Source organism: Neolamprologus multifasciatus, chromosome 18 (assembly GCF_963576455.1).
Source record: "Neolamprologus multifasciatus chromosome 18, fNeoMul1.2, whole genome shotgun sequence".
Taxonomy (NCBI): domain Eukaryota; kingdom Metazoa; phylum Chordata; class Actinopteri; order Cichliformes; family Cichlidae; genus Neolamprologus; species Neolamprologus multifasciatus.
Genome location: NC_140456.1, coordinates 31,346,099 through 31,367,223, shown reverse-complemented (window position 1 = coordinate 31,367,223; position 21,125 = coordinate 31,346,099). Strand labels below are relative to the sequence as shown.

The window sequence follows — 21,125 nt, the reverse complement described above, 5'->3', positions numbered from 1 at the left end:
CTCGCTCACAGACACATAACGTGTATGGCAGTCCATTCTCCCCGCAGCACAGACTACACTGCCCATGAACCTACATTCTTTAGGGCTATGCCTGTAACACTGCCTATTGCCTTCATATTAAAACATTTTTTGAACAATAATTTTTTTTAAATATTTCATCACGTCATTATGCGGGTCGCAAGTAGGTGATATGGGCCGATACATGTATTCCGTTACTCCCCAACACTGCACATCATTTAAAATGTTCTAATTTTCAAAGACGGAAGCTGCAATTTCTTGGTATTACTTGATTTATTTATTTTTTAAACTACAGTATATGGACAAAAGTACTGAGCCACCTACACATTAAGCCCACAGCAGCTGTTCGGTCCCAACGAAACCCATGCTATGAAGCTCCCGGTGCAATCTCTGTGCTGATGTTAATGTCAGAGAGGGTTTGGAATTTTCCTTTATGTATTTTTTAAATTCAATCCCATTTTATTTATAGAGCGCCAAATCACTACAACAGTTCCCTCAAGGCATTTCAGAATTCTGCAGAGTGTCTTCAGAATCTCTGAACCCACTATGTCACTACACATTCTGCACTTCGTGGCTGAGCTGTGGTTCGTAAACACTCCCACTTACAATAGTAGCACTTACAGTTGATTGTGGAATATCTAAGCGGTAGAGCAGGGCAATATGACCAAAAATATTTATCACGATATACATTTGAAAATTTGCGATAACGATATAACTGATATAATTGACACTAGACAAAATACTTTACAACTCCACAACTTTATTAGTGCAAAAAAAAAAAAAAAAACCCCATTGTATTTTCACTTAAACAAGCAGCTGTTTTTTGTGTCTACCCATATTCTATCGCGATATTTCCTTTTTTTATCGTTGCCCAACATTATACTGGTATTACCGTGGATGGTATGATATGGCCCAGCCCTACTAAGAGGGAAGAAATTTCACAAACTGACAACAGTGGCCTCCTATTTATAATACTACACTTCAATTCTTTGAGCTCTTTAGAACGACACATTTGTTCACACATTTTTGTAAAGCCAGACTAGGCTAGGTGTGCTGTACTTTTATTATGGTATAAAGGTTCTGACTGCTACTGCTTTAGTGTAAAACAGCAGTGACTATTACTAATAAAAGCCTACACAAGTCATGGGACTAAACAAAACAGTATTTGAATCCAGAAACCATATTCAAATCAATCATGGTATCCTTGGTCTTGGTAGACAAACACAAACAGAAGAACAACATTTGAACAGGTGGGTAAAAGCAAAGCACTGTTTCTTGTAGACTAACACACACATACACACACAGGTGACAGGTGGACAGACAGGTGTAGCTGCTCTATCCATTTGCCAGCTGTTGGGTATTATGCAAATGAGGTGTAGGTTTACAGAGTCAACAGAAAGTCAAAGAACAGTGTTGCTTGTTGCCTGGTAGAATTAACAGTTAATTTTTAATGCCTTACAAGGAACACGTCCTCAAAAAAACATAACAATTACAGGAAAGGTGAGATTTGCATCTCTCTCCTCGCCATTCTTTCTCTGTGTGGGTTTCCCAGAAAAATCAGAGGACAAAAAGAAACGAGCAGACCTGCTGACTTCACTGCTAACTTAGCTTCTTCCATTGACCTTTGACCTGATTATATGACATCTCACCGGCACACACACAAAAATTACAGGGAAGCCCTTCAGAAATATACACAAATAGCAACATGCAAAAAACCATCATGGATCATGACTGATGACTGACAAGTTTACCATTTGTTACTACATTTGATTCTTTCTTTATCTCATTAAACACAGTGGCAAACAAACTAATATAGGTTAAAATATATCTGCATACAAAATAGTTTAAGAAGGAGTATGGCTGCTATTTCAAACCGCTATTATTAGCCAAGTATTAGTAAATATATTTGCTCTGATAACAAAAACAGGGCAGCACGGGGCAGCACGGTGGTTAGCACTGTTGCCGCACAGCAAGAAGGTCCTGAGTTCAATTCCAACATCAGGCCGGGGTCTTTCTGTGTGGAGTCTGCATGTTCTCCCCGTGTTTGCGTGGGTTCTCTCCGGGTACTCCGGCTTCCGTCCAAAGACATGCAGCTTGTGGGGATAGGTTAATTGGAAAATCCAAATTGCCATTAGGTGTGAATGTGAGCGCGAATGGTTGTCTGTCCCTGTGTGTTGGCCCTGCGACAGACTGGCGACCTGTCCAGGGTGTACCCCGCCTCTCGCCCTATGACAGCTGGGATAGGCTCCAGCGCCCCCCGTGACCCTGAAAAGGATAAGCGGAAGCGAATGGATGGATGATAACAAAAACAATTGTTAGTTAACCATAACTGATGTATGTTGCCAAGTGTGTAAGGATACAAATACTTAAAAAACAAAAATACTTTTTCGCATCAGTATAATTTATCATTGGGAGGATGTATTGCAACAGCTTGACAATACAGTCTGCGCTACTTTCCACTGATCAGCTGACAAATTCATCCACGTTTATAATTTCCACTTCAGGTGCCGCTTGCATTCATTTAAGAAGGTTCCTCTAGTCTTGCGGCCGCGTAATATCCCTCACACGAGCACAACCAATGTGAGCACCTGCCTCAGCTCTTATCTTAACCACCTGCTTTGACGTATGATCTAACCTCAGCCTGATGCTGGTGCCTTAAGACTGTAAATTGTGGCGTTAATGTGGCCATGCACACTTACCCTCTGCAAATCATAAATAACAATTCATCAATTCTTGAACTTTACATAAAAAACATAAAAAATTTCAAGACCCACATTTACAAACCAGGGTACAAATACTCATTTATACATGCTAAGCCAAGTGGCTAATGTGTTCTTGCTATCTAAAGGACAAATACAGCTCTCAACCTACAGTAAGTGCCATGAGAAGAGAGGAGATGAGAAAGAATGAGGGCAGAGAGGTGAAAAAAAGCCAGGAGAGAAATGGTGATGATTTCTTTTCAGCGGGCGCTCAGTCTGAGAGGCAGAGTGGAATCTATTAGGCTTTTCATTAAGTCAGAAGGACAGACAGAGATCTCAGTTGCTTTCAATGACTTGAATTTGTGCTTATTCGCTCAGCAACCGTGTTGAAATGATGCAGCCTCAACCTAAACACTAACATTTATTTGACAGAGGTACCATTAGGTGGTGGTTTGCCATCGACATTACCAAGGACAAATATTTCTCGATTTCACTAGTATCATTGTGGGGGCATTACACAATGTAGAGACTATTACTGATTGCACATTTCAATTCATTAACCACAATAAGGCTGCGGCTGTGGACTATTTAAGTAATTGAGTAATCTACTGATTATTCCATTGATTAATCGAGTAATTGTGTAAAAAATACTTTTGTCTTATTAATGAGCATTAATAAATATTCAAAAGAGAAAAAAAAAAAACACTGTTTTTTCAGAATGAACTGCTCATTGCAATTTCTAAAATGAAAACCAACGTTTACAAGTTTAACTGCATATAACATCTGTTAAAAAAAAATTAATTTTTAAAGAAAACATTTTCTTACATGCAAAAATATATAAATAATTTAAAGTACATTAAAAGATTAAAGTCAAATTTTAAAAAAGATAATTATCTAAAGTAAGACATAAAAATGTTACCCTTACTCTGTCTTCTTGGAAGGCTTTCTGACATTAACAGGTTTCATGTTTTTGTGCTGCTGAAAACAGATCGTATGATGGTGTAGGCAATATTTAATATTAATAATCATTCAGTGGCCTACTTAACAACCTTCAGGTTGTTGGCTCATTTTTATTGGCTTGTGAATGTTATTATTGTTATATTTTTAAATATTAATGCAGTTGAATTAATACAGTATTTTATATGATTTCACTTTCAATCTAAAAAAAGTTACGAAAGCCTTGAAATTAATAAGGTCTAGTACACCCCATCCCCCCCTTTAGACGCACCCCTGTTTGCTGCAGGTACAGCTTCCATGTAAAATAGGACGGCTGCTGTCGGCCGTCATTAGGCTGTATAATTTAAACATGTATCAGACTAAGATAACAGTTCATCTGCATATCTTATTACAACTTCTGGAGGCTTACTGCTGATTTTTTCTGTGTAAAACAAACGGTGGTGGATGGAGCAGCTACAAAGTTTGCTTTTATTCACGCCTGAGTTTGTTGATCAGGTGCTTTGATGAAGGATTCCCACCAGCTTTTTCCCAGTAAAGGTTTTAATGCTGATCACAGGAACAGCGCTGCTGTTTTGGAAGCTAGAAACATATTTTCTTTCATTCAATAAAGGCTCCGCCTCTTTGCTCCTCACTGTTTGTAAAAAGACTCCCTCTACGTTAAACTGTGCCAGCGTCACTGCCTCTCTGTACTGTGTTATCAGTGTTTTTACTTAAAAACTGGGGGCTGCGTGGGCAGTTTTTTCACACTTTTTTATTCACGCGCTGCTCATAAATACGTTTCTATTGGAGGTCTGATTTTAGTCGTCAAATGAGGGTGAAACGCTCTTTGTTTACATTATTTAAAACATCTGCTGCAGAGCCGTGCCTTAAAAGAAACATTGAGGCAAAGAATGTGTGTCGAGAATTTTTTACAATCAAATTATTCAAATTACTTGATGAATTGTTGCAACCCTAAATCACAATTATGTTTGGAGGGCAAAAAGTCACAAATGCTGATTAGCAGTGCAACATACTCAATCTCAGCAAAAACACAGCTCATCTGTTTAGGTTACTAATGAGCTGGTTGATAGCTGGGCTGCCATTTATTGTTAATTTCCTGAAGACATTATGTGAGAGAGTTGACATCATCCCCACTGCAGATGGCTACAGTTTACAGTACTGTTGTATGACCATTGTAAACATTCATATAAATTAAAAGAAAAAAGTCACAACTTGAAACCATTACTTTTTTGGGCAACAAGCTGGTTACTGGATTTTCCCCAACAAAATTAACATACAGTCAGTTCGGTTATATCGGTTATATATCGGTTGGTTTATATTCTCTATAAACCAACCGACCTTATATCATCGTTTTCAGTTGATGATGTGAGATACGATCGCTCTGTTCCTCTCTCCATCTATATACAGTCTGTGTTTATGCACCACATACACACAGGGTGAAACATGGAGAGGGGAGAAATTAGTGTCTCTGCAAACAAAATTACTTTAAGCTCTATATTAAAAATCCATCCATCAATTTTCTTAACTACCCAGCCAGTTTAGGGTGGGAGGTACGGGTATTATAGCAGCTAATTTGTAGCAAATTAGGTGTCAGGTTGGCAAAGTTTAAGTCAGAAGTTTGAGACAAGCTTGAGACAAAAGTCTGTGTTTCTTATTATTAGCATTGCAATAGTGTTTTTGTTTAAAGAAAACTTACTACTTCCCCAATCCAAGGTCACGGTGGGGCTACAGCCTATCCCTGCAACCACAGGGCAAGAGGCAGGGTACATTTTGAGACAGATGCCAGAGAGATAGACAACCAGTCACACTCACAACCACATCTACAGCCAATTAACCTAACATGCATTTCTATGAACTTCTAGAAGAAAGCTAGTGTACCAACAGAGAACCCATGCAGGCACAGAGAGGCCAGTGGATTCAGATCAGGAACCATCTTGCTGTGCTAACCACTTAATCACAGCAAGCTCTGTTTTCTGCTACTTTCTAAAGGATCACTTTTTGTGATCCTCACACACACATTCATTTCAATATATTGCGAGAAAAGAAAGAAGCAAAAAAAGAGCATAAATAGTCCCAACTAGCAAGATACTGGCAATCCTGGAGATTGTGTTCTGCTTGCAGACCTAATGTGCTGTACAATGAATGGTCTATATGTCCTGTGACCTTCTCTGGGCGGCATTTCTGTAACCAACCAACCTAGTGTAATGTGTTATACCCTGTAGATATAAAATCATCAGTTTTATAATCCCTGTCGACCGTAAGTACCTGATTAAGACTAGCTAGCTAGGTTTAATTTAGTATTTAAAACTAATTTGGGGTTTAGTAGTTCACGGCTGAGGCAGCAGCTCTGCGTCAGTCTGATTGGGAAGCACCCTCATTAGCACGGTGTGGCTTTTATGTGAAAATGTGTTGTTTTGGGTGTTTTGTCTTCGATTTCACTCTGCTGTTAAAATCAGACATTCTTACACTTACATGCTTATCAGTAGTCGTACCACAAAACAGAAATGATTGTAAAAGTTATCAGTGTGCATCTCAAACCTACCACTGAGAGAACAAAAAAGGATGGCAAGGTTTGTAGTCGAACCAAATTCCTCTCTCTTACTCTCTCCCCTCTCATGCCTCTCTCTCTCTCTCTCTCATCTCTGCTGCTCCCTTTCTTCATTTCTGTGTATGTGAGTCTGTATTTGTGTGGGTAAAGCAAAGGTTTGAATAACAAGCAGCCAGCTAAGTGGGTCAGGGTCGGAGGAAGGGGGAGAAATGGGAGAGAGAGACTATTAGGATGACAGACAAGGACAAAGGAAAAGAATACAGTGGAATACAGTGCATCAAGAAAAAGGGGAGCAGAATGTGGAAGAGAAAGGGGGAGAGGTTAGAAATAAAATGTGTAGTAAACGAGATCAAAAGAAGTCATTTGTCAGGGTTACAGAAATTCATTCAGGTTTTTTTTACATTAATTCGCACTCAATATTGTAATCTACTTGAGTCTGAAAATCAAATGAAAATCATCGAAAGTGCGAGGAATCATCAATCCCCAATCATAAAACCAAAAAAAAAAGCTTAATTTTTAGGATGAAGTAAAATTTTAGCTTAAAGAGATCACGGCATAGCTTTAGCAATAAAAACTGCAGATGCGTGTACAACAAACGATCTGTGCTCAGCGTGTTTGCAGCGTTGGATTCGACTTACTCTTTGCACAGAGCTCAAGCTGGAGTGGGAAACATGACATGTCCTCTTCTTGTGAAGCGATCTTTGACTAAATGTGTCACAAAGACAAAGTAACCATATTTATCACTCATGGTTTTGGGTGGAGGTTGAAACTACTTGGCTGGACCAGAGTGAATAGATTTAAGCTCACTCTGAACTACATCAGGAGACATAAATCAAAATACAAGTGTGTACAGAGAGATAGATGGAGAAGGACAGGAAGACTTGTGTGTGTGTGTGTACGTGCTTGTGTGGGAAGCTATGATAGTTCAGCTCTGCAATTGTTTATCTGTCTTATCTTTGTCACCCCGACAACAATATAAACCAAATTTTATTGGCTAAATGTATTCACCCTGACTGTAAATTTAGACTGTGTGTGTGCACTTTTATGTAAATATCTTTCAAATATGCGTGCCTGAGTGTGAAGGGAAATTTTACATTCTTGAAACAGCTGTTTAATCATATTTTTCTGTGTGTTTATGCTGGCTCTGTGGTGGCCATTTCCCCATTATGCTGCCAGTAAATAGCAGCAATCTTTTTTTAAATTTGGAGCTAACAGTAATCCAAGTATAAAATCTGAATAAATCTCATGAGACAAACTGTCTTTTGAGTTTCTAATATATTTTCTGTAAATTACAGCGTCTTACCACCAGCGAACAAAAGCCTGAACACAGGTTCTTATTCAAGAATTACTTGTTTCGACTAGCAAAACACAGGCAAGTAGGTCTACGAAGGCAACACAGTCAAATAAAAGGCTATTAACACATTTGGCAAATTTGGTGTTAAACAAGGGGACAAATCTTTTGCTATACACTTCATATATAACCCCAAATCCCCAAAATGTTGGAGTGCTGTCTAAAATGTAAATACAGACAAAATGCAATGATTTTCCAATCTCATAATCCCATATTTTATGAACATAGAAAACTGTTTAAAGTGAGAAAATGTACCTTTTAAAGAAAAAACAAGGTTATTTTCACTTGGATAGCAAAAAAAAGTTGGGAGAGGGCCATGTTTACCACTGTAGCATTTCCTCTTCATCTAATAACAGTCTGAACTTCCAGAACGGAAGAGACTAGTTGAGAGGAGTATTGTCCTATTCTTGTCTGATGCAGGATTCGAGCTCCTCGACAGTCGCAGGTCTTCTTTGTCGGATTTTTCATTAATGTTTTCTTTATTTTTGTGAATACAATATATGAGTTTAAAAGATTTACAAGTCACGCATTCTGTTATACACATTTCATTTAAATCTGCTCCGTGTTCAACAAGACTTCAAAACAGACTATCCAGTCTTTAGGAAAATATTTGCTGAGCCCACAGATCAAGTGAGCTAAAGAGTCACTCTTATTTAGACTTCTATAACATCAGACCAGGACATTTGCCCACCACTGGCAATTAAAAAGGATGCTTGTTTAACAAAACTTCTGGATCAGTTTCATATTTCAGATCTGAAATCCATCCTTTAAATACAGTCTATGATTTTACACCATCGAGCACGATCATAAAAAAGTTAGTTTAGCGTTAAAGTGTAGTTCAAGCCTTTGCCAAAATTACTCAATACACCAACACAACTGGCTATTACTTTGACATAATGAGATTAATGTGCTTGTGTACACATCCAGCAGTTAGCCAGCAACACAAACTTTCAACTGCAAGTGTGCTGGTGGTTACCTGTTAATTTGTCAGCCCAATATGCACTCTCTTTTTGTTCTGTTTCTGGTCCACCGTAACTCCAGAAGGCCTCTGACTCTTTACCTCCTTAATGTTAATCAGCTACTGTAGTGATAATAATATTATCCTAGAAGATCTGGCGCCTGTTTGATAACAAACGTTCAGCTCAGCAGCAGCTATTGTGTCTAATAGCTATGTGTCATTACTAATGACCAAAAGAGAAAAAGATATTGAGAAATTTTTTTTTATTCACTGTAAAAAAACAAACAAACAAAAAAAAAAACAACACTGCTGTTTGGTGCTGAGCAGAGAATGCATAGTGGCCTTTAGTAGTCTGCTGTCTTTACAGAGCAAGAGCAAAAGGCTGTAAGTTGGACTCGAACTCTGGCCACTGTATTTAAGCCATCCACCTGCTCAACCAGTGAGTTAAACTAATGCCCAACAGTGATGCATAAAAAAAACTTTTTTAATGCATCAACTGTAGAAAATTCTGGGAGAATAAACAGTGTGAAGTTTTGCCTTTTGTAAGATGGAGCATTAGATGATGTCCTCGCTGCTGGAAATACTGTGGTTTAGGTGAAGGAGATGCCATGATAGAACATGCAGGAGGCAGGACAACCACAGCACGAATAGCAGACCCACTGATATTCCACACAGGTTTTTTTTTTACCCTACTGGTTTTGTATGATGTTATAGAAAGTGGATGTTTCTAAGCTGTTCATCTCAGGGACACAGGTATAAGAGGCAGGGGTAACAACAAATGCCGTCGGACTAAGGGCCTGCTCCAAGTGTGTCAATGTAACAGATGTCAGTAATTGTGTTGGACAGCAGTAAACAGTGAACTGCTAAACTATGAAGTGAAAGTCACTCTAGAGCTGTGGGGGGCTGTAAATCAGATCACACCTAAATGTCTGCAGTTTTATCACCAGAAAGCTTTCACACAGTTACACAGTTTTAACTTTTAACTAATTATACAATGATATTACGCACAATTTCCTCATGGCATCACCAGCATTTCTTATATAACTGCAAGAAATTTTAATACCTGAAAGAACTTCAGAGCGTGCATTCACTTTTGCTATGTTTTCGTTTACTGTCTTGCAGCAGGATTTGAGGTTTACATCGTGACAGTAACATTTATGAAAATCTATCATAAACTAGCACCTTTGTGAAAAAAGTCTGAACTTTCCTGAGAGAATTAAATTGACACTGACACGTCACACTCCATGCACTGAGACGCGCAGCAGAATCACAGAAAAGTTTGTTTGAAGTCTCAGATAGTTTATAAGAGAAGAGGAAACAGGGTCAAAACAGATACAAGTTTACACATTTCTAATGTGACAAAGTTATTTCAATCTATCCATGGTAATTAGCAGTTCACTGCAACAGTTATGATTGTATGATCAGGAACAAAAGCTGAGTGCTAAAAAAAATGAAAAAAAATAAATATGGGCCGCAACAGCTCTTGAATAATGCCTCGGGAACTGATCCAATCTCTTCCACGACAATTGATCCAAGTCATTGTCACTAATACAGTACACACACACACACACACACACAGAACAATGCAGCAACGAATGCAGTATGTGATTTGATTGCAATATGTTTGTTTTGGAAATGAAATCCTGATAATTAGTCCCTTCTGGCAGCGCACTGTCTCTGCCCGTCTGTTCCATTTGGCATCCCTCCACCAACCAGGAGTCCCTCGCCACCCTGTCCCCATGATTCCACCAACTGAAACACTTTCAGACACACCGGCACACAAGCAACAGTGCTGAAACTCACCCAATCGTGCGGGAGGGGGGGGTTGGCATGATGTTCAGTAGCGTGTATGACAGCCAACTCGGACAGACGGACGGACAGATTGATTGGTTGTGTTCTGATAGATAATTAGATGAAATGCCGACACTTTGGAGAGTGCTATAGGAGTAAGACTATTGTGGAGGTACTGTACAACTTTTTAAATACCCAACACTGCTGATATATGACAAGAGCATTCTAGCAGTCCAGCATAGCACTTTGTTACTCAAAGAGCAGGTTAGTTCTCACTCACTGTGCACAGAAGCACATTTTCATACTGCTGATATGTCATTTTAAAGTCACTGCCAAATCCCTATTAATTCATTTTTTGTAATCCTGAGTGACAGCGATTGTTCTTTAAAAATGCTAATACCTCCATCAGGGTTTGGTGAGGAGTGCATTCTTTTTCACAGTGGAGAGGATCGTCTGTTTATGACATGGCTGTGAGCCAGCAATTACAATATACAGTAAGCTAAGTCAGCCAGCTCATGTGGAGCAGATTTATTATTACATGAACACAGAGCATGTTCCCTGCAGGCGTACACTGAGCCTGAGGAGAACAGGGTGTGATGATGATAATGTAAAGTCCCCCAAGGTGACTTAGAATGCTTTAACAAATAACCTGTCGGCTTTGGTAAAAGCCGGCATGTTTGTTGGGTTAATTTGGGGTTGTATGAAAACCCTCAGTCGACATCTAACAGTCTGTTAACTGGTGATGATGTTGTATTATTAAGCCTTGGCTCACCCCAAGGATTTGACGCTCCCAAGTTTGTCAATTCACTGTTTTCATGGTATGTCCTGGACCCCTAGATTGGTCGGATACTTCCTCAGAAGGAAGCTGAAAGCCAGTTTTAGGAAGCAATAGCAGAGGCTGTGACCCAATTCTTGAAAAATTCATACTTGTGGTGAAATGGGGAGTCCACATAACCACCTGCACATAAACCATCTCAAAAGCTACTGATCTGGGATGCCAGCAGCCTTTAAGTAAGCACTTTTAAGACATCTGTTGGATGAAGATGGTTAATGCCAAAATGGTGCATATGAAGGTAAAGAAGCAATCAAACTTATTCTACTTTAAAATAGCCCTGGATCTGAACCAGAGGCAGTAAGACCATTGATGGACATTGATGTCAAAGTGTCAGATAAAGTGATATGGAGAGGCAGCTGATTATTGCTATGTGGTTTCTTTGTCACCAAACAATCCAGCATCACCTGCCATAACACAATACTTACTAACAACTAGGGCTGCCACGATTACGCCGACTACTCACGATTACGTCAACTATCAAAATCGTCAACGACTAATTTAATAGTCGAGGCTTCGTTTGAAGCTTTGTAAGATCCCAAAAGACGCAGGAATAAGTAGTAGGATTTAAGAGTGTAATAACGGACTGAAACAGAAGATGGCAGCACTGCATGTACAAGGATGCCAGCTGCGGTTAAACCCCGAAGAAGAAGAAGCTGTGTCCCAGAATTCATAGCGCGGCCCTGTTCAGTTTCCAACAATGGCGGAAGCTAGTTAGTTTTAATATTACTCTTATTATTCTTTCTGGGTCACAAAATAAACGTTTAAGATATTTTCAGGCGAGAACGTAACTGTGTAAACCTCAAATATCTGCTATCACCGAGATATATCAAATATCACCGAGAATATACTCCGGTGTCCTGTTATATTTTAGATAGCAATGAGTTTATTAAACTTCACCGAAACAATCTGCAAACTTCATTAAAATTTTATAAATTTTAATCTTGTCTTTATTTTTAGTTCGCACATACCTTAAACACTTAAAGCTGTAAACTAATGATAGTTATATTAAGAGCAGATGCATACTGGTGCAATAAGCTGTACGTTTTATGTCCAATGGATGATGATCTGATTAGTCGACTAATCGCAAAAATAATCGGGGACTAGTCGACTATCAAAATAATCGTTTGTGGCAGCCCTACTAACAACCCACAGAAAGTAAAGAGAGCCAAACCTATAGTTCAGTTACCATGTTCAGTAAGAGAAAATAATCATGATACAGTACATTATATGCACTAAACTAAATTATGTGCCAGATGTGACAAGTTCAGTTCTCTATTTTCTGATCTTTACAATCTCTTATTCCATCTTTTTCTTTCTTTAAAAGAATAAAATAAAATAAAAACTGTGTTTCACAAATCCTCGTCTTTCCCCTCGCTGTCTACTAGGACTGCAACAATTCATCGAGTAACTTGAATAACTCAATTACAAAAAGTCCTCAATGCAAATTTTTTGCTCCAATGCTTCAGTTGTCACTATGGAAGGAGTTTAACATGAAGCCAGAGTCGGTCTATACACACACGCGTTCACACACACACGTTAAGAGCGACGAGGCGAATGAAGAGACGGCAAAAAGAGCAGTGTTTGTTACTGTAACTGCCATTAAAACCTTTACTGACAACAGCTGGCAGAAATCAAACCCCCTGTTCAATAAGATCCAAGTGAAGAAAAGCAAACTTTGTAGCTGCGCCCATCCATGGCTGTTTGTTTTACACAGCAAAAGAAAGATCTGCAGAAGTTAAAATAAAATATGCAGATGAACTTAGTCTGATGAGCTTAGTCTGGCACGATGTTTAAATTAGGCAGCCGTCCTACAAGCACTGATACCTCAGCAAGAAGGGTTAAATCTAAGGCATGGCTGGGTGTATGAGGCCATATTTATGTAGATTGATATAAAATATAAAAACAAGAGCTTTTTTCACCCCTTCTTCTACAGGACAGTAAAAATATACCTCGACCGGTAAAACGCTGTTAGGTTGGACACTGAATGATTATTCACATTAATTATTAACATCTACACCATCATCAAGTCCTTTTTTTTCTGGACCAGGAAACATTGCATCAAAATACAGGGCAAAGAAGACTGCTCGCCGTTCTTCATTGCAGGCACCACATATTCTTTTTACAGGCTTAAAGGCACACACACTCACCCCTTCACTTGCACACTTAAACATGTAAACACACTCACAGGAACACACACCAAATCTTCCTCATATCCAGGAGACACAACACTGTCAGAACTCCTTTGCTACATATTAATGTAAGAAAGCCTCCCAGAGTAAAGGCAGTTTGATTTTACGCCTTACTTTAGGTTGCATGTACACCTTGACATGACTGTACTTGTGATTATTTTACATTTAAGAAAATGTTTTCTTTAAGATTATAATATTGCATGTAAACACAATGCAGTTAAACTATTAAAACACTGCAATTTTTAAACAAATGAGAAGTTTGATTTGAACGACCTGTATTTTTTCTTTAGAATATTTATTGCTGCTCATTAATAGGACAAAAGTATTTATCTGATAATCAACAAAATAATCCATAGAATACTGAAATAACTAAATTCCTCAATAGCTACAGCTTACTGTCTATCCCCCATGTTTTTCTGTTCTTGTCTCATGCCCTCCTTTTTCCACCATGTTCACTTTTTCCTCAGTATTTGCTTTAGAAATACCTCACCCAGCTTACCCAATCATCATGTTTACATTAGGGTCTCTCTCTTTCTCTCAGCGAGTCTTTATTCATTCCTTTCTCACTTGCATACAGTTTCACCACAAATACTTGTGTTGACATATATGCACTTCTGTTACTTCACGGTACTTCAGATTTACAGTGAATTCACTTTTGGGTCAAATTACCTTCTCCTTTTCACATCTGTTCAGAGTCACTATGAGCGCTGTCAGCCAATCACAGTTCAGCACAACTCACTTCTGTATATACTTTCATTAAAACTAGCAGCTGGCCACAGGGATGACGAGCCTGACGCTCTTTACCTTCAGTTTCTTTGTTAACAAAAAGTACAAAATCCAGAAATGAACTAGAAGAATGAAGCACACATTGTTGCTCCAATTAAAAATACACCATGCCATCTGGCAGCGAGAGCACAGACCAGCTGATGTCAATCATTGTTACGTGCAACACAAATGATGCCCTACAAATAAGACAGAGGGTGTAAAACATTTAGTGAATTCTAAGATTTACAAAAATAACACATTGACAATAACTTTTATATTTTCACAGCTGGATGTGGGGATGAGCACTACATTGTGTAACTAAATAACCTGCAACTGCACATAAGTCATTGGCCCTGATGCAATGTTGGTTAAACTTACAAGTTTAATGATCAATCACAGAGTGTGCCAGAACATGTCTGTTGTTTTTCTACCACAACGCATACACTTTGGGTGCCTACTAACTCTCCAACAGAGGGTGAGAAAGAAGGAGTGCCTCACTAGCGGCACAGAGGTACAGGGAGACCAAAATCTAAAAAGCAGATCTGCCCACAGATTTTTTTGTTAGGTACTTTTTGGGGGGAAATAAATCAAAACAAACTACATCTGAACATCTACATTCAATTCAATTAAATTTTATTTATATAGCGCCAAATCACAACAAAAGTCGCCTCAAGGCGCTTCATAGATACAGAGAAAAACCCAACAATCATATCACCCCTTATGAGCAAGCACTTTGGCGACAGCGGGAAGGAAAAACTCCCTTTTAACAGGAAGAAACCTCCGGTTTTCATGCATCCATGAAAACAGAATTTATTAAATTTAACGGAGTTAGAAGTTAACAGGAAGTTAGCTCGCTAGTTTACACCTAAACATTTCATACCATGTTCTGACTGAGAGATTTTTGAAACTAATTAAAACGTACAGCTCTGCTACCACTTCCAACATAAATGAAGACAGAAAATTAAACAGCAGTGGCGTTTGCAGGGTTACTGAAGTTGGACTACCTGGTATATAATGTTGTGCTACGTGATTGCTAGCAACACAGCTATGTTAGCATAACATTAGCACAGTGAAGCTGAACGCCAACTTTTTTTCCACTCGATAAAAGTTAATGTGAGGGATTCTGGTGGTCAGGGACAAATGCAATCGTATAGCAGGATGCTAATAACGAGGTTAGTTATTAATATACTGCAACAACATGGGAACAGAACAGCTGCGAGAGAATTCAACATTAATGAATCAATGTTACGGAAGTGGAGGAAGCGCAGTTTTTGGCTTTCCCCATATTTCAAAAGTGCTTCATCTCTTTGCTATGACTGTCGCCCGCCATAATTTGCAGATGATAATGGTTTTAGCCGCTGCGATGCTTTCAACCAAAACAGGGACAGCTTGATGACATCATCAACATGCGTTATCGCGATAGAGTCAAAATCTCTATCGTTGGCCAAATTTATATCGTTTCTATCGTATATCGTTTATATCGCCCACCCCTACAGCCAATCCAAATTAACTAGCGCAGAGCCAAACCAATCACAGCCGCAGTGTCACGTGACTTGTTACGTACAGCACAAGTGCCAAGCCGCACATGTGTATTTGTTTGGGAAGCAGCCAGCCGCCGTGCCGCCCGGGTAATGGAGGAAATGAGTGTGCTAACTAGAGAAAAATCAACCGAGAGCGTGACCAAAGGTTACCAAAGATAAAACAGATGATAGTTCCAATGCCGGAGAGATTGTCGAACGGAAGAGCCATAGACGTTCTGTAGTGTGAAGGTGTTTCGGCTATTTCAAGTCTGACAAAAAACAGAGTAGCGCGCACTGTAAATTGTGCCGAAAGCAAGTCTGAAAATACAATAAAGCGGTGCATGCTCAATCTCTGACTGAAAGCGCTAATTCGTCATTCGGCTTTTGGCAGACTAATGTAACTGTTAAAACTGTTTGAAAAGCTAAGCTATACAACAAGGAGAGATTGAGAATTTCCTTTTAGTTCTCAGTTTATTTGATATTGACAAAAGTTAGTCAATTTTGTCTGTTCTTCTGTAAAACAAACTAAGATTTATTTTTAGAATTAATATTTTGTTTCTAAGTGGAATTGACAATTTAGTCTGTTTTGTCTGTTCTGTTTTGAAACTTAAACGCTTTAGCGGCTGCCGTTTGTGTAGTTTGCAATATTTGCCTTTATTTATCTGAAAAAGTCTCATGTTCCTTAAGTACATCTACCCTGTTGAACTTATCATGGGAAATAAATATTTAAATCAAAACAAGCTGCTGATTATTTCACATTTTACTTGTGAGCAACGGCACATTTAAATCTTACAAATATAGTTATTTGGCTTATATCGTGATATATATCGTTATCGCCTGAAATGAAAAAAACATATTGTGATATGAAAAAATCTTATATCAACCAGCTCTATATTAAAAGCACAAGCAATGTTGGACAGAGGTGGAAGAATCATGTGACAACAGAGTTGGGCGATGTATAAAAATTTTCCAACCGGCAATCGTCAACAAGCATTTGGGCGCACTCTGAGGAGGGTGCATTTGCTCGCAGATGAAAGAGGTTGCTGTTAAAACAGTGCTATTTTTTTTCTGTTGACTGCGTCTATTAGCTCCATCATTATTAGCAAACTTACTCACTGGTAAATAAAGAAATAAATTGCCCTTGTAAAAACTATCGATATATTCGTCCAATCACCCAACCCTATGTGACAACAACCTCTTATTGAACTTTACACCCATTAACATGTAGCAACACATCTGTAAAAATTCTGACTGTATTCAGACATGCTGCACAGTTTACTTGCAATTCTTCGAGGTTTTTATTTGCAGCCAATTGCATGCCAGAAGGCTCGGCTGTAAACTGTCTCTTTATATTTAGTTTTGTTTTTTTATTACATTTCTCCACACAACCAAGCTACTCATTATTTTTGCACCAACATTTTTCTTTTTATTAAACACCCTACATTATCAGTAGCTGTCATACTCAACCTTGAGAAATAGGTTGTTATGAATTGGCTATAAAGCAGCCTTAATGCAGAGCTCTAATCAGAACGGATTATTTTGGATTGATGGATAATTTAGCTTGTTTAATCCATTTGTTGATGAAGTAAGGATTCTAAGACCACATTCTGCCAAAGACATGCAAACAGACAGACAGTAACACAGAGAGACTCACAAGCTAAAAGTAGCATGGGCCTCACCGTGAAGCTATTCAATGCAGTGTATTTTAAGGGTGTAAGAGCAAAGGGTGCAATCAGCCTTATTTTGCCACTTTAGAAAAGTAAAACTGCTCTGTATTCGAGGTTGAATTCCTGAAAACAGTCACTCATTTCAGATTCAGAACCAAGCAAGAAGCTCAAGTACGTCTTTAAAAGAACTGAATTAATGTTTAATCAACTCTCCTACTTTTGGCCTCTCTCCCTTTTCTTCAGTTTTTCTCTGCCCCTCCATGCAGTAATATGATCTCTTCTATCAGGCCGACAGGCCCGTGAATCAAAAGACACAGAGAAAAAAAAAAAATAGTACAAACCTTGGTGGCCCCACCCCCACTACACACACTCTACCTCCTCTGTGTGTGTGTGTGTGTGTGTGCGCGCGCGCGCGTCTCCCTCTCCCTCACTCGCGTTCTCTCTCTCTCATCTACAACATCCCTACCCCCAACAACTCTCTCTCTCTTTCTCTTTCCAATCCCTACCCCCAACCACACAGGCTTGCTCTCTCTCCACATCCTCCGAGCTCTTATCTTCTATCTCTCCTTCCCTCTTTCTGAAACAAATACACACTAGCAACAACATGGCGCAGTGCTATATGGGGCCTTTCCACACTTGATGTGATTATGAGCTTAAAAACACAGCCCAGTATACACCACAGTGAGTTTAGTCATTACGGTAACAAATAAATAAATCAAAAAAAAAAAATGGGGGAATAACTAACATATGTGCTGCTTACGCCCAATAACCACAGATTAAGGTCAGAGGTCACAACAGCTTTGTCATCACTTCTGCTCCATGACCTACAAACTGCATATAGTTTAGAAGTTCTCCAAATCTGCTATTTTTGTACTTTATTCAAAGAAAAATTACATTTGTGCACCATCAGAGATCACACAGCACGGTCATGTCAGAGTCAAGAAATAGTCTCCCCACTTTTACCAAACTGATTCATAATCCAAACAGAGCGGTGGCATACACAGACTCCATCAGCCGAGCATATTTCTTATTCCAGCACATATACACGTATATCAGCATATTTTATTATTGAACAAGAACTTAACAATGAGCATACTAATTTAAATATGTCTATCATTGGTTAACCACTTCAAGCAACTCAAGAAGTCTTGAACTCAAAATGGGCTTCACCAAAGGAAATATGGGTTCTCACTGATTTTAATCAACTTCCACTTTACGGCCCCATCCCATAATTTGTGATTTGTAAGTAAGTTCTCTCCATTTTAAGTGTTATTCTCTGGTATATAATATTTTCTAACATCTGTCTTGTCAGCGAGCTCAACAGCACCATGGCTGGTGTGACTGTTTCATTAGATGGTCTCCAGTTGTTCATGTGGCCAACAATGAAGGAACTATCCTGATGGTGGCATTTTTGGGGTTCCAGAGCTTCGGAAATAATCAGGTCTGAACTGTCGGGCACAGACGCAATGGCACAGACCCAACCGTATGAGAAAGAGTTCAGTTAAACTCATCAGTGGAAACAACGCAAAGGTGGAGTCAAAAGTTATGACTGTAATGTTACATCAGACTACAGGCCTGCCTTTGTTGGTTCCCCCGGTGCGCATTACATTTTACCCTCTTGAGTAGGTTACTCGCGACCAATCTAGGATTACGAGTCGAGTCTGGGTTAGGTTAACCTCCAACCTTTTTTCCAGCACTAGCTGAAAAGTTTCTACAGGAAACAAAATGAAATGCAAACTTGAATGTATATAACCTGCTTTGGAAACTTAGTTTTTCTAGTTTCTGAACATTTGCATGTTTAGCTTGTGGCTAGAATGAAATCCAACCCTAACACTAATCCTACATGCTTTGTCAGTGACCTGATGGATATTTTGATGTTAAAAGGCCTTAATCCGATCATGAAAACTACTGCACAGGTTTGTTAGGAGAATTTTATATGACATGAGTATTTAATTTGAACTTCCAGTTGCTGTTGTTTGCATGGTATGTCAATAAAACAGATTGAAGTAAAAGAAAATAGAGAGAAAGGGTTCAACACACCTTAACTACAGGTGCACAATTGACTTAGAATGATTTATTGATTAATAGCTCATTAAAGTCAGTATTTTCTTGTAATGAACTCATTATTACTATTTTTTTTACTTCTATTTAAAAGTACCAAACTACAAAATGAACCAGTCTATTTGAGACAGAGGATAATCGAGGTTAATAGTAGCAGTCACAGTCAACTTACCTGGATGCAGTCATTAGCTAAACCTAATTAAATAATTAGGCAATTTTTCACTGTCAAATGGGCATGATTTGATTGAACCAAGACAATTTACTCTGACAAACATCCCCATACACTGGATGGGGATGGATAGTCCTTAACTGCAATCTACCTATAAGCTAAGCATCCACATCCACCCATGCTGGATCCCTATCAGGTCCAGGTTTCTGCTGTAAATCTAACCCTGACCTTTGCTTCCCAAACTCCATTCACCTTGACCAAGATAGAATCAGAAATGAGTACTGCAAATTCTACACAAGATCACCTCTGTAAGCATACTACAAAAAAGATCCTGTTTTCCTCCCTCATGCTTGAAATCTCTTTCATTCCAAACATACATCTTCTGTTTGGACTTCAAATATGCAGCATATTTAAACCCGATGGCCTTTCTATTACCAGTGGGCGTCTTTTTAATTATAGGTGTCATCACATCACAGACGACAAAGTCGGAATAAAATTACAGGCTCTGCACCCTCTAGTGAGTGAAAAATATAAAAAGAAGCACTCAAATGTAGTTACCTTCAGTAACTACGATAATTAACTGGAGCCTAACAAGCCAATTAATTACCCCTTAATTGGCAGGGCGCGGAACATGAACACGGAGAGGGGAGACAGCTGAGTGGGACTAATAAGTCAGAATAAGACAACACAAAAGTGTATTTTATCTGCTAACAGAAGAAGCCTATGTGCGGTAGTTTGGTTTATTTCCCCCACTTACCTTGTTGGTCCCAAAGGCCGGGTCAGGGTAGGAAATCTGTCCCAATCTATTGTGGTCTGGCGCGGCTAGAGGCTGAGGAGGAGGCGGGTAAACTGTTACATCCATGGCTGGAAATACATCCACTTCTCTTCCGAGTTTCTTTCCTTGCTTTTGTATTGTCAAAATTAAAGAGATTTAACAAAAACCTGAGCTTACTCTAAAAAACAACTTTTTCAAAGACAGAAGTAACTGGTGAAATAATTCTTAAACCAAGCTGTGAGAGGCAGCGAAGTTTTAGGCTGACGCTGTTCTCTACACACCGGCTTTCCTGCCCAAGAAACTGCTGCTCTGGGGAGCAAAGTTCCCTGTTCACGTACTTCTCACGTTAAAAACAAACGTTAAAACGAAGTAGTGCTTTTAAAAAGCACCGTTTCCTCTAGTGCGTCCGTTAGCCCTGTGTATGGTTCGGACAGGGGACGCCGTGGACCCTGTCTGTCCCTGCTTGGGACTCTGTTTGAATTTTCCTCCACTGCTGATGCTCCTGCTACTGCTGCTGCCGCCGCGCGTGTGCTCAGTGCTGCGGTGCCTCGCGGACCAGTCATACAAAGAGCTTTTCTGTCAAGTTAGCGAGAGTTAGCCACAACGAAGCCGGAAGTACGTTTCACCTCACAAAGCCCGGGTTCTGTCAGGAGAAAAAAATAAGAGCTTAGCGATGATTTAATATTTGTATTAAATATTACCTTTATCAGGCTTTCCGTAGAATTAACATGCTGACTAAAATAATGATGAATGATTTAAAAGAATATACTATTCCCCAGAGAGTGACTTTATTTTGGTGGTAACTGACTGTATGAGGCGTTT

At 39.1% G+C, this 21,125-nt stretch overlaps 1 protein-coding gene across 2 annotated transcripts in view; it reads right to left on the bottom strand.

The window, feature by feature from the left end:
* The window catches only part of tox (thymocyte selection-associated high mobility group box), a 56,781-nt gene extending 35,826 nt beyond the window's left edge, over positions 1-20,955 (bottom strand). For both annotated transcript variants that reach the window (XR_014870580.1, XM_085140309.1), the window contains exon 1: positions 20,286-20,955. Coding sequence is in view for 1 of the 2 variants with exons in the window: in XM_085140309.1 (XP_084996435.1) it covers positions 20,286-20,390 (105 nt within the window). In the remaining variant the exon portion in view is untranslated. The remainder of the gene's footprint in view (positions 1-20,285) is intronic.
* Between the last annotated feature and the right edge of the window lie 170 nt (positions 20,956-21,125).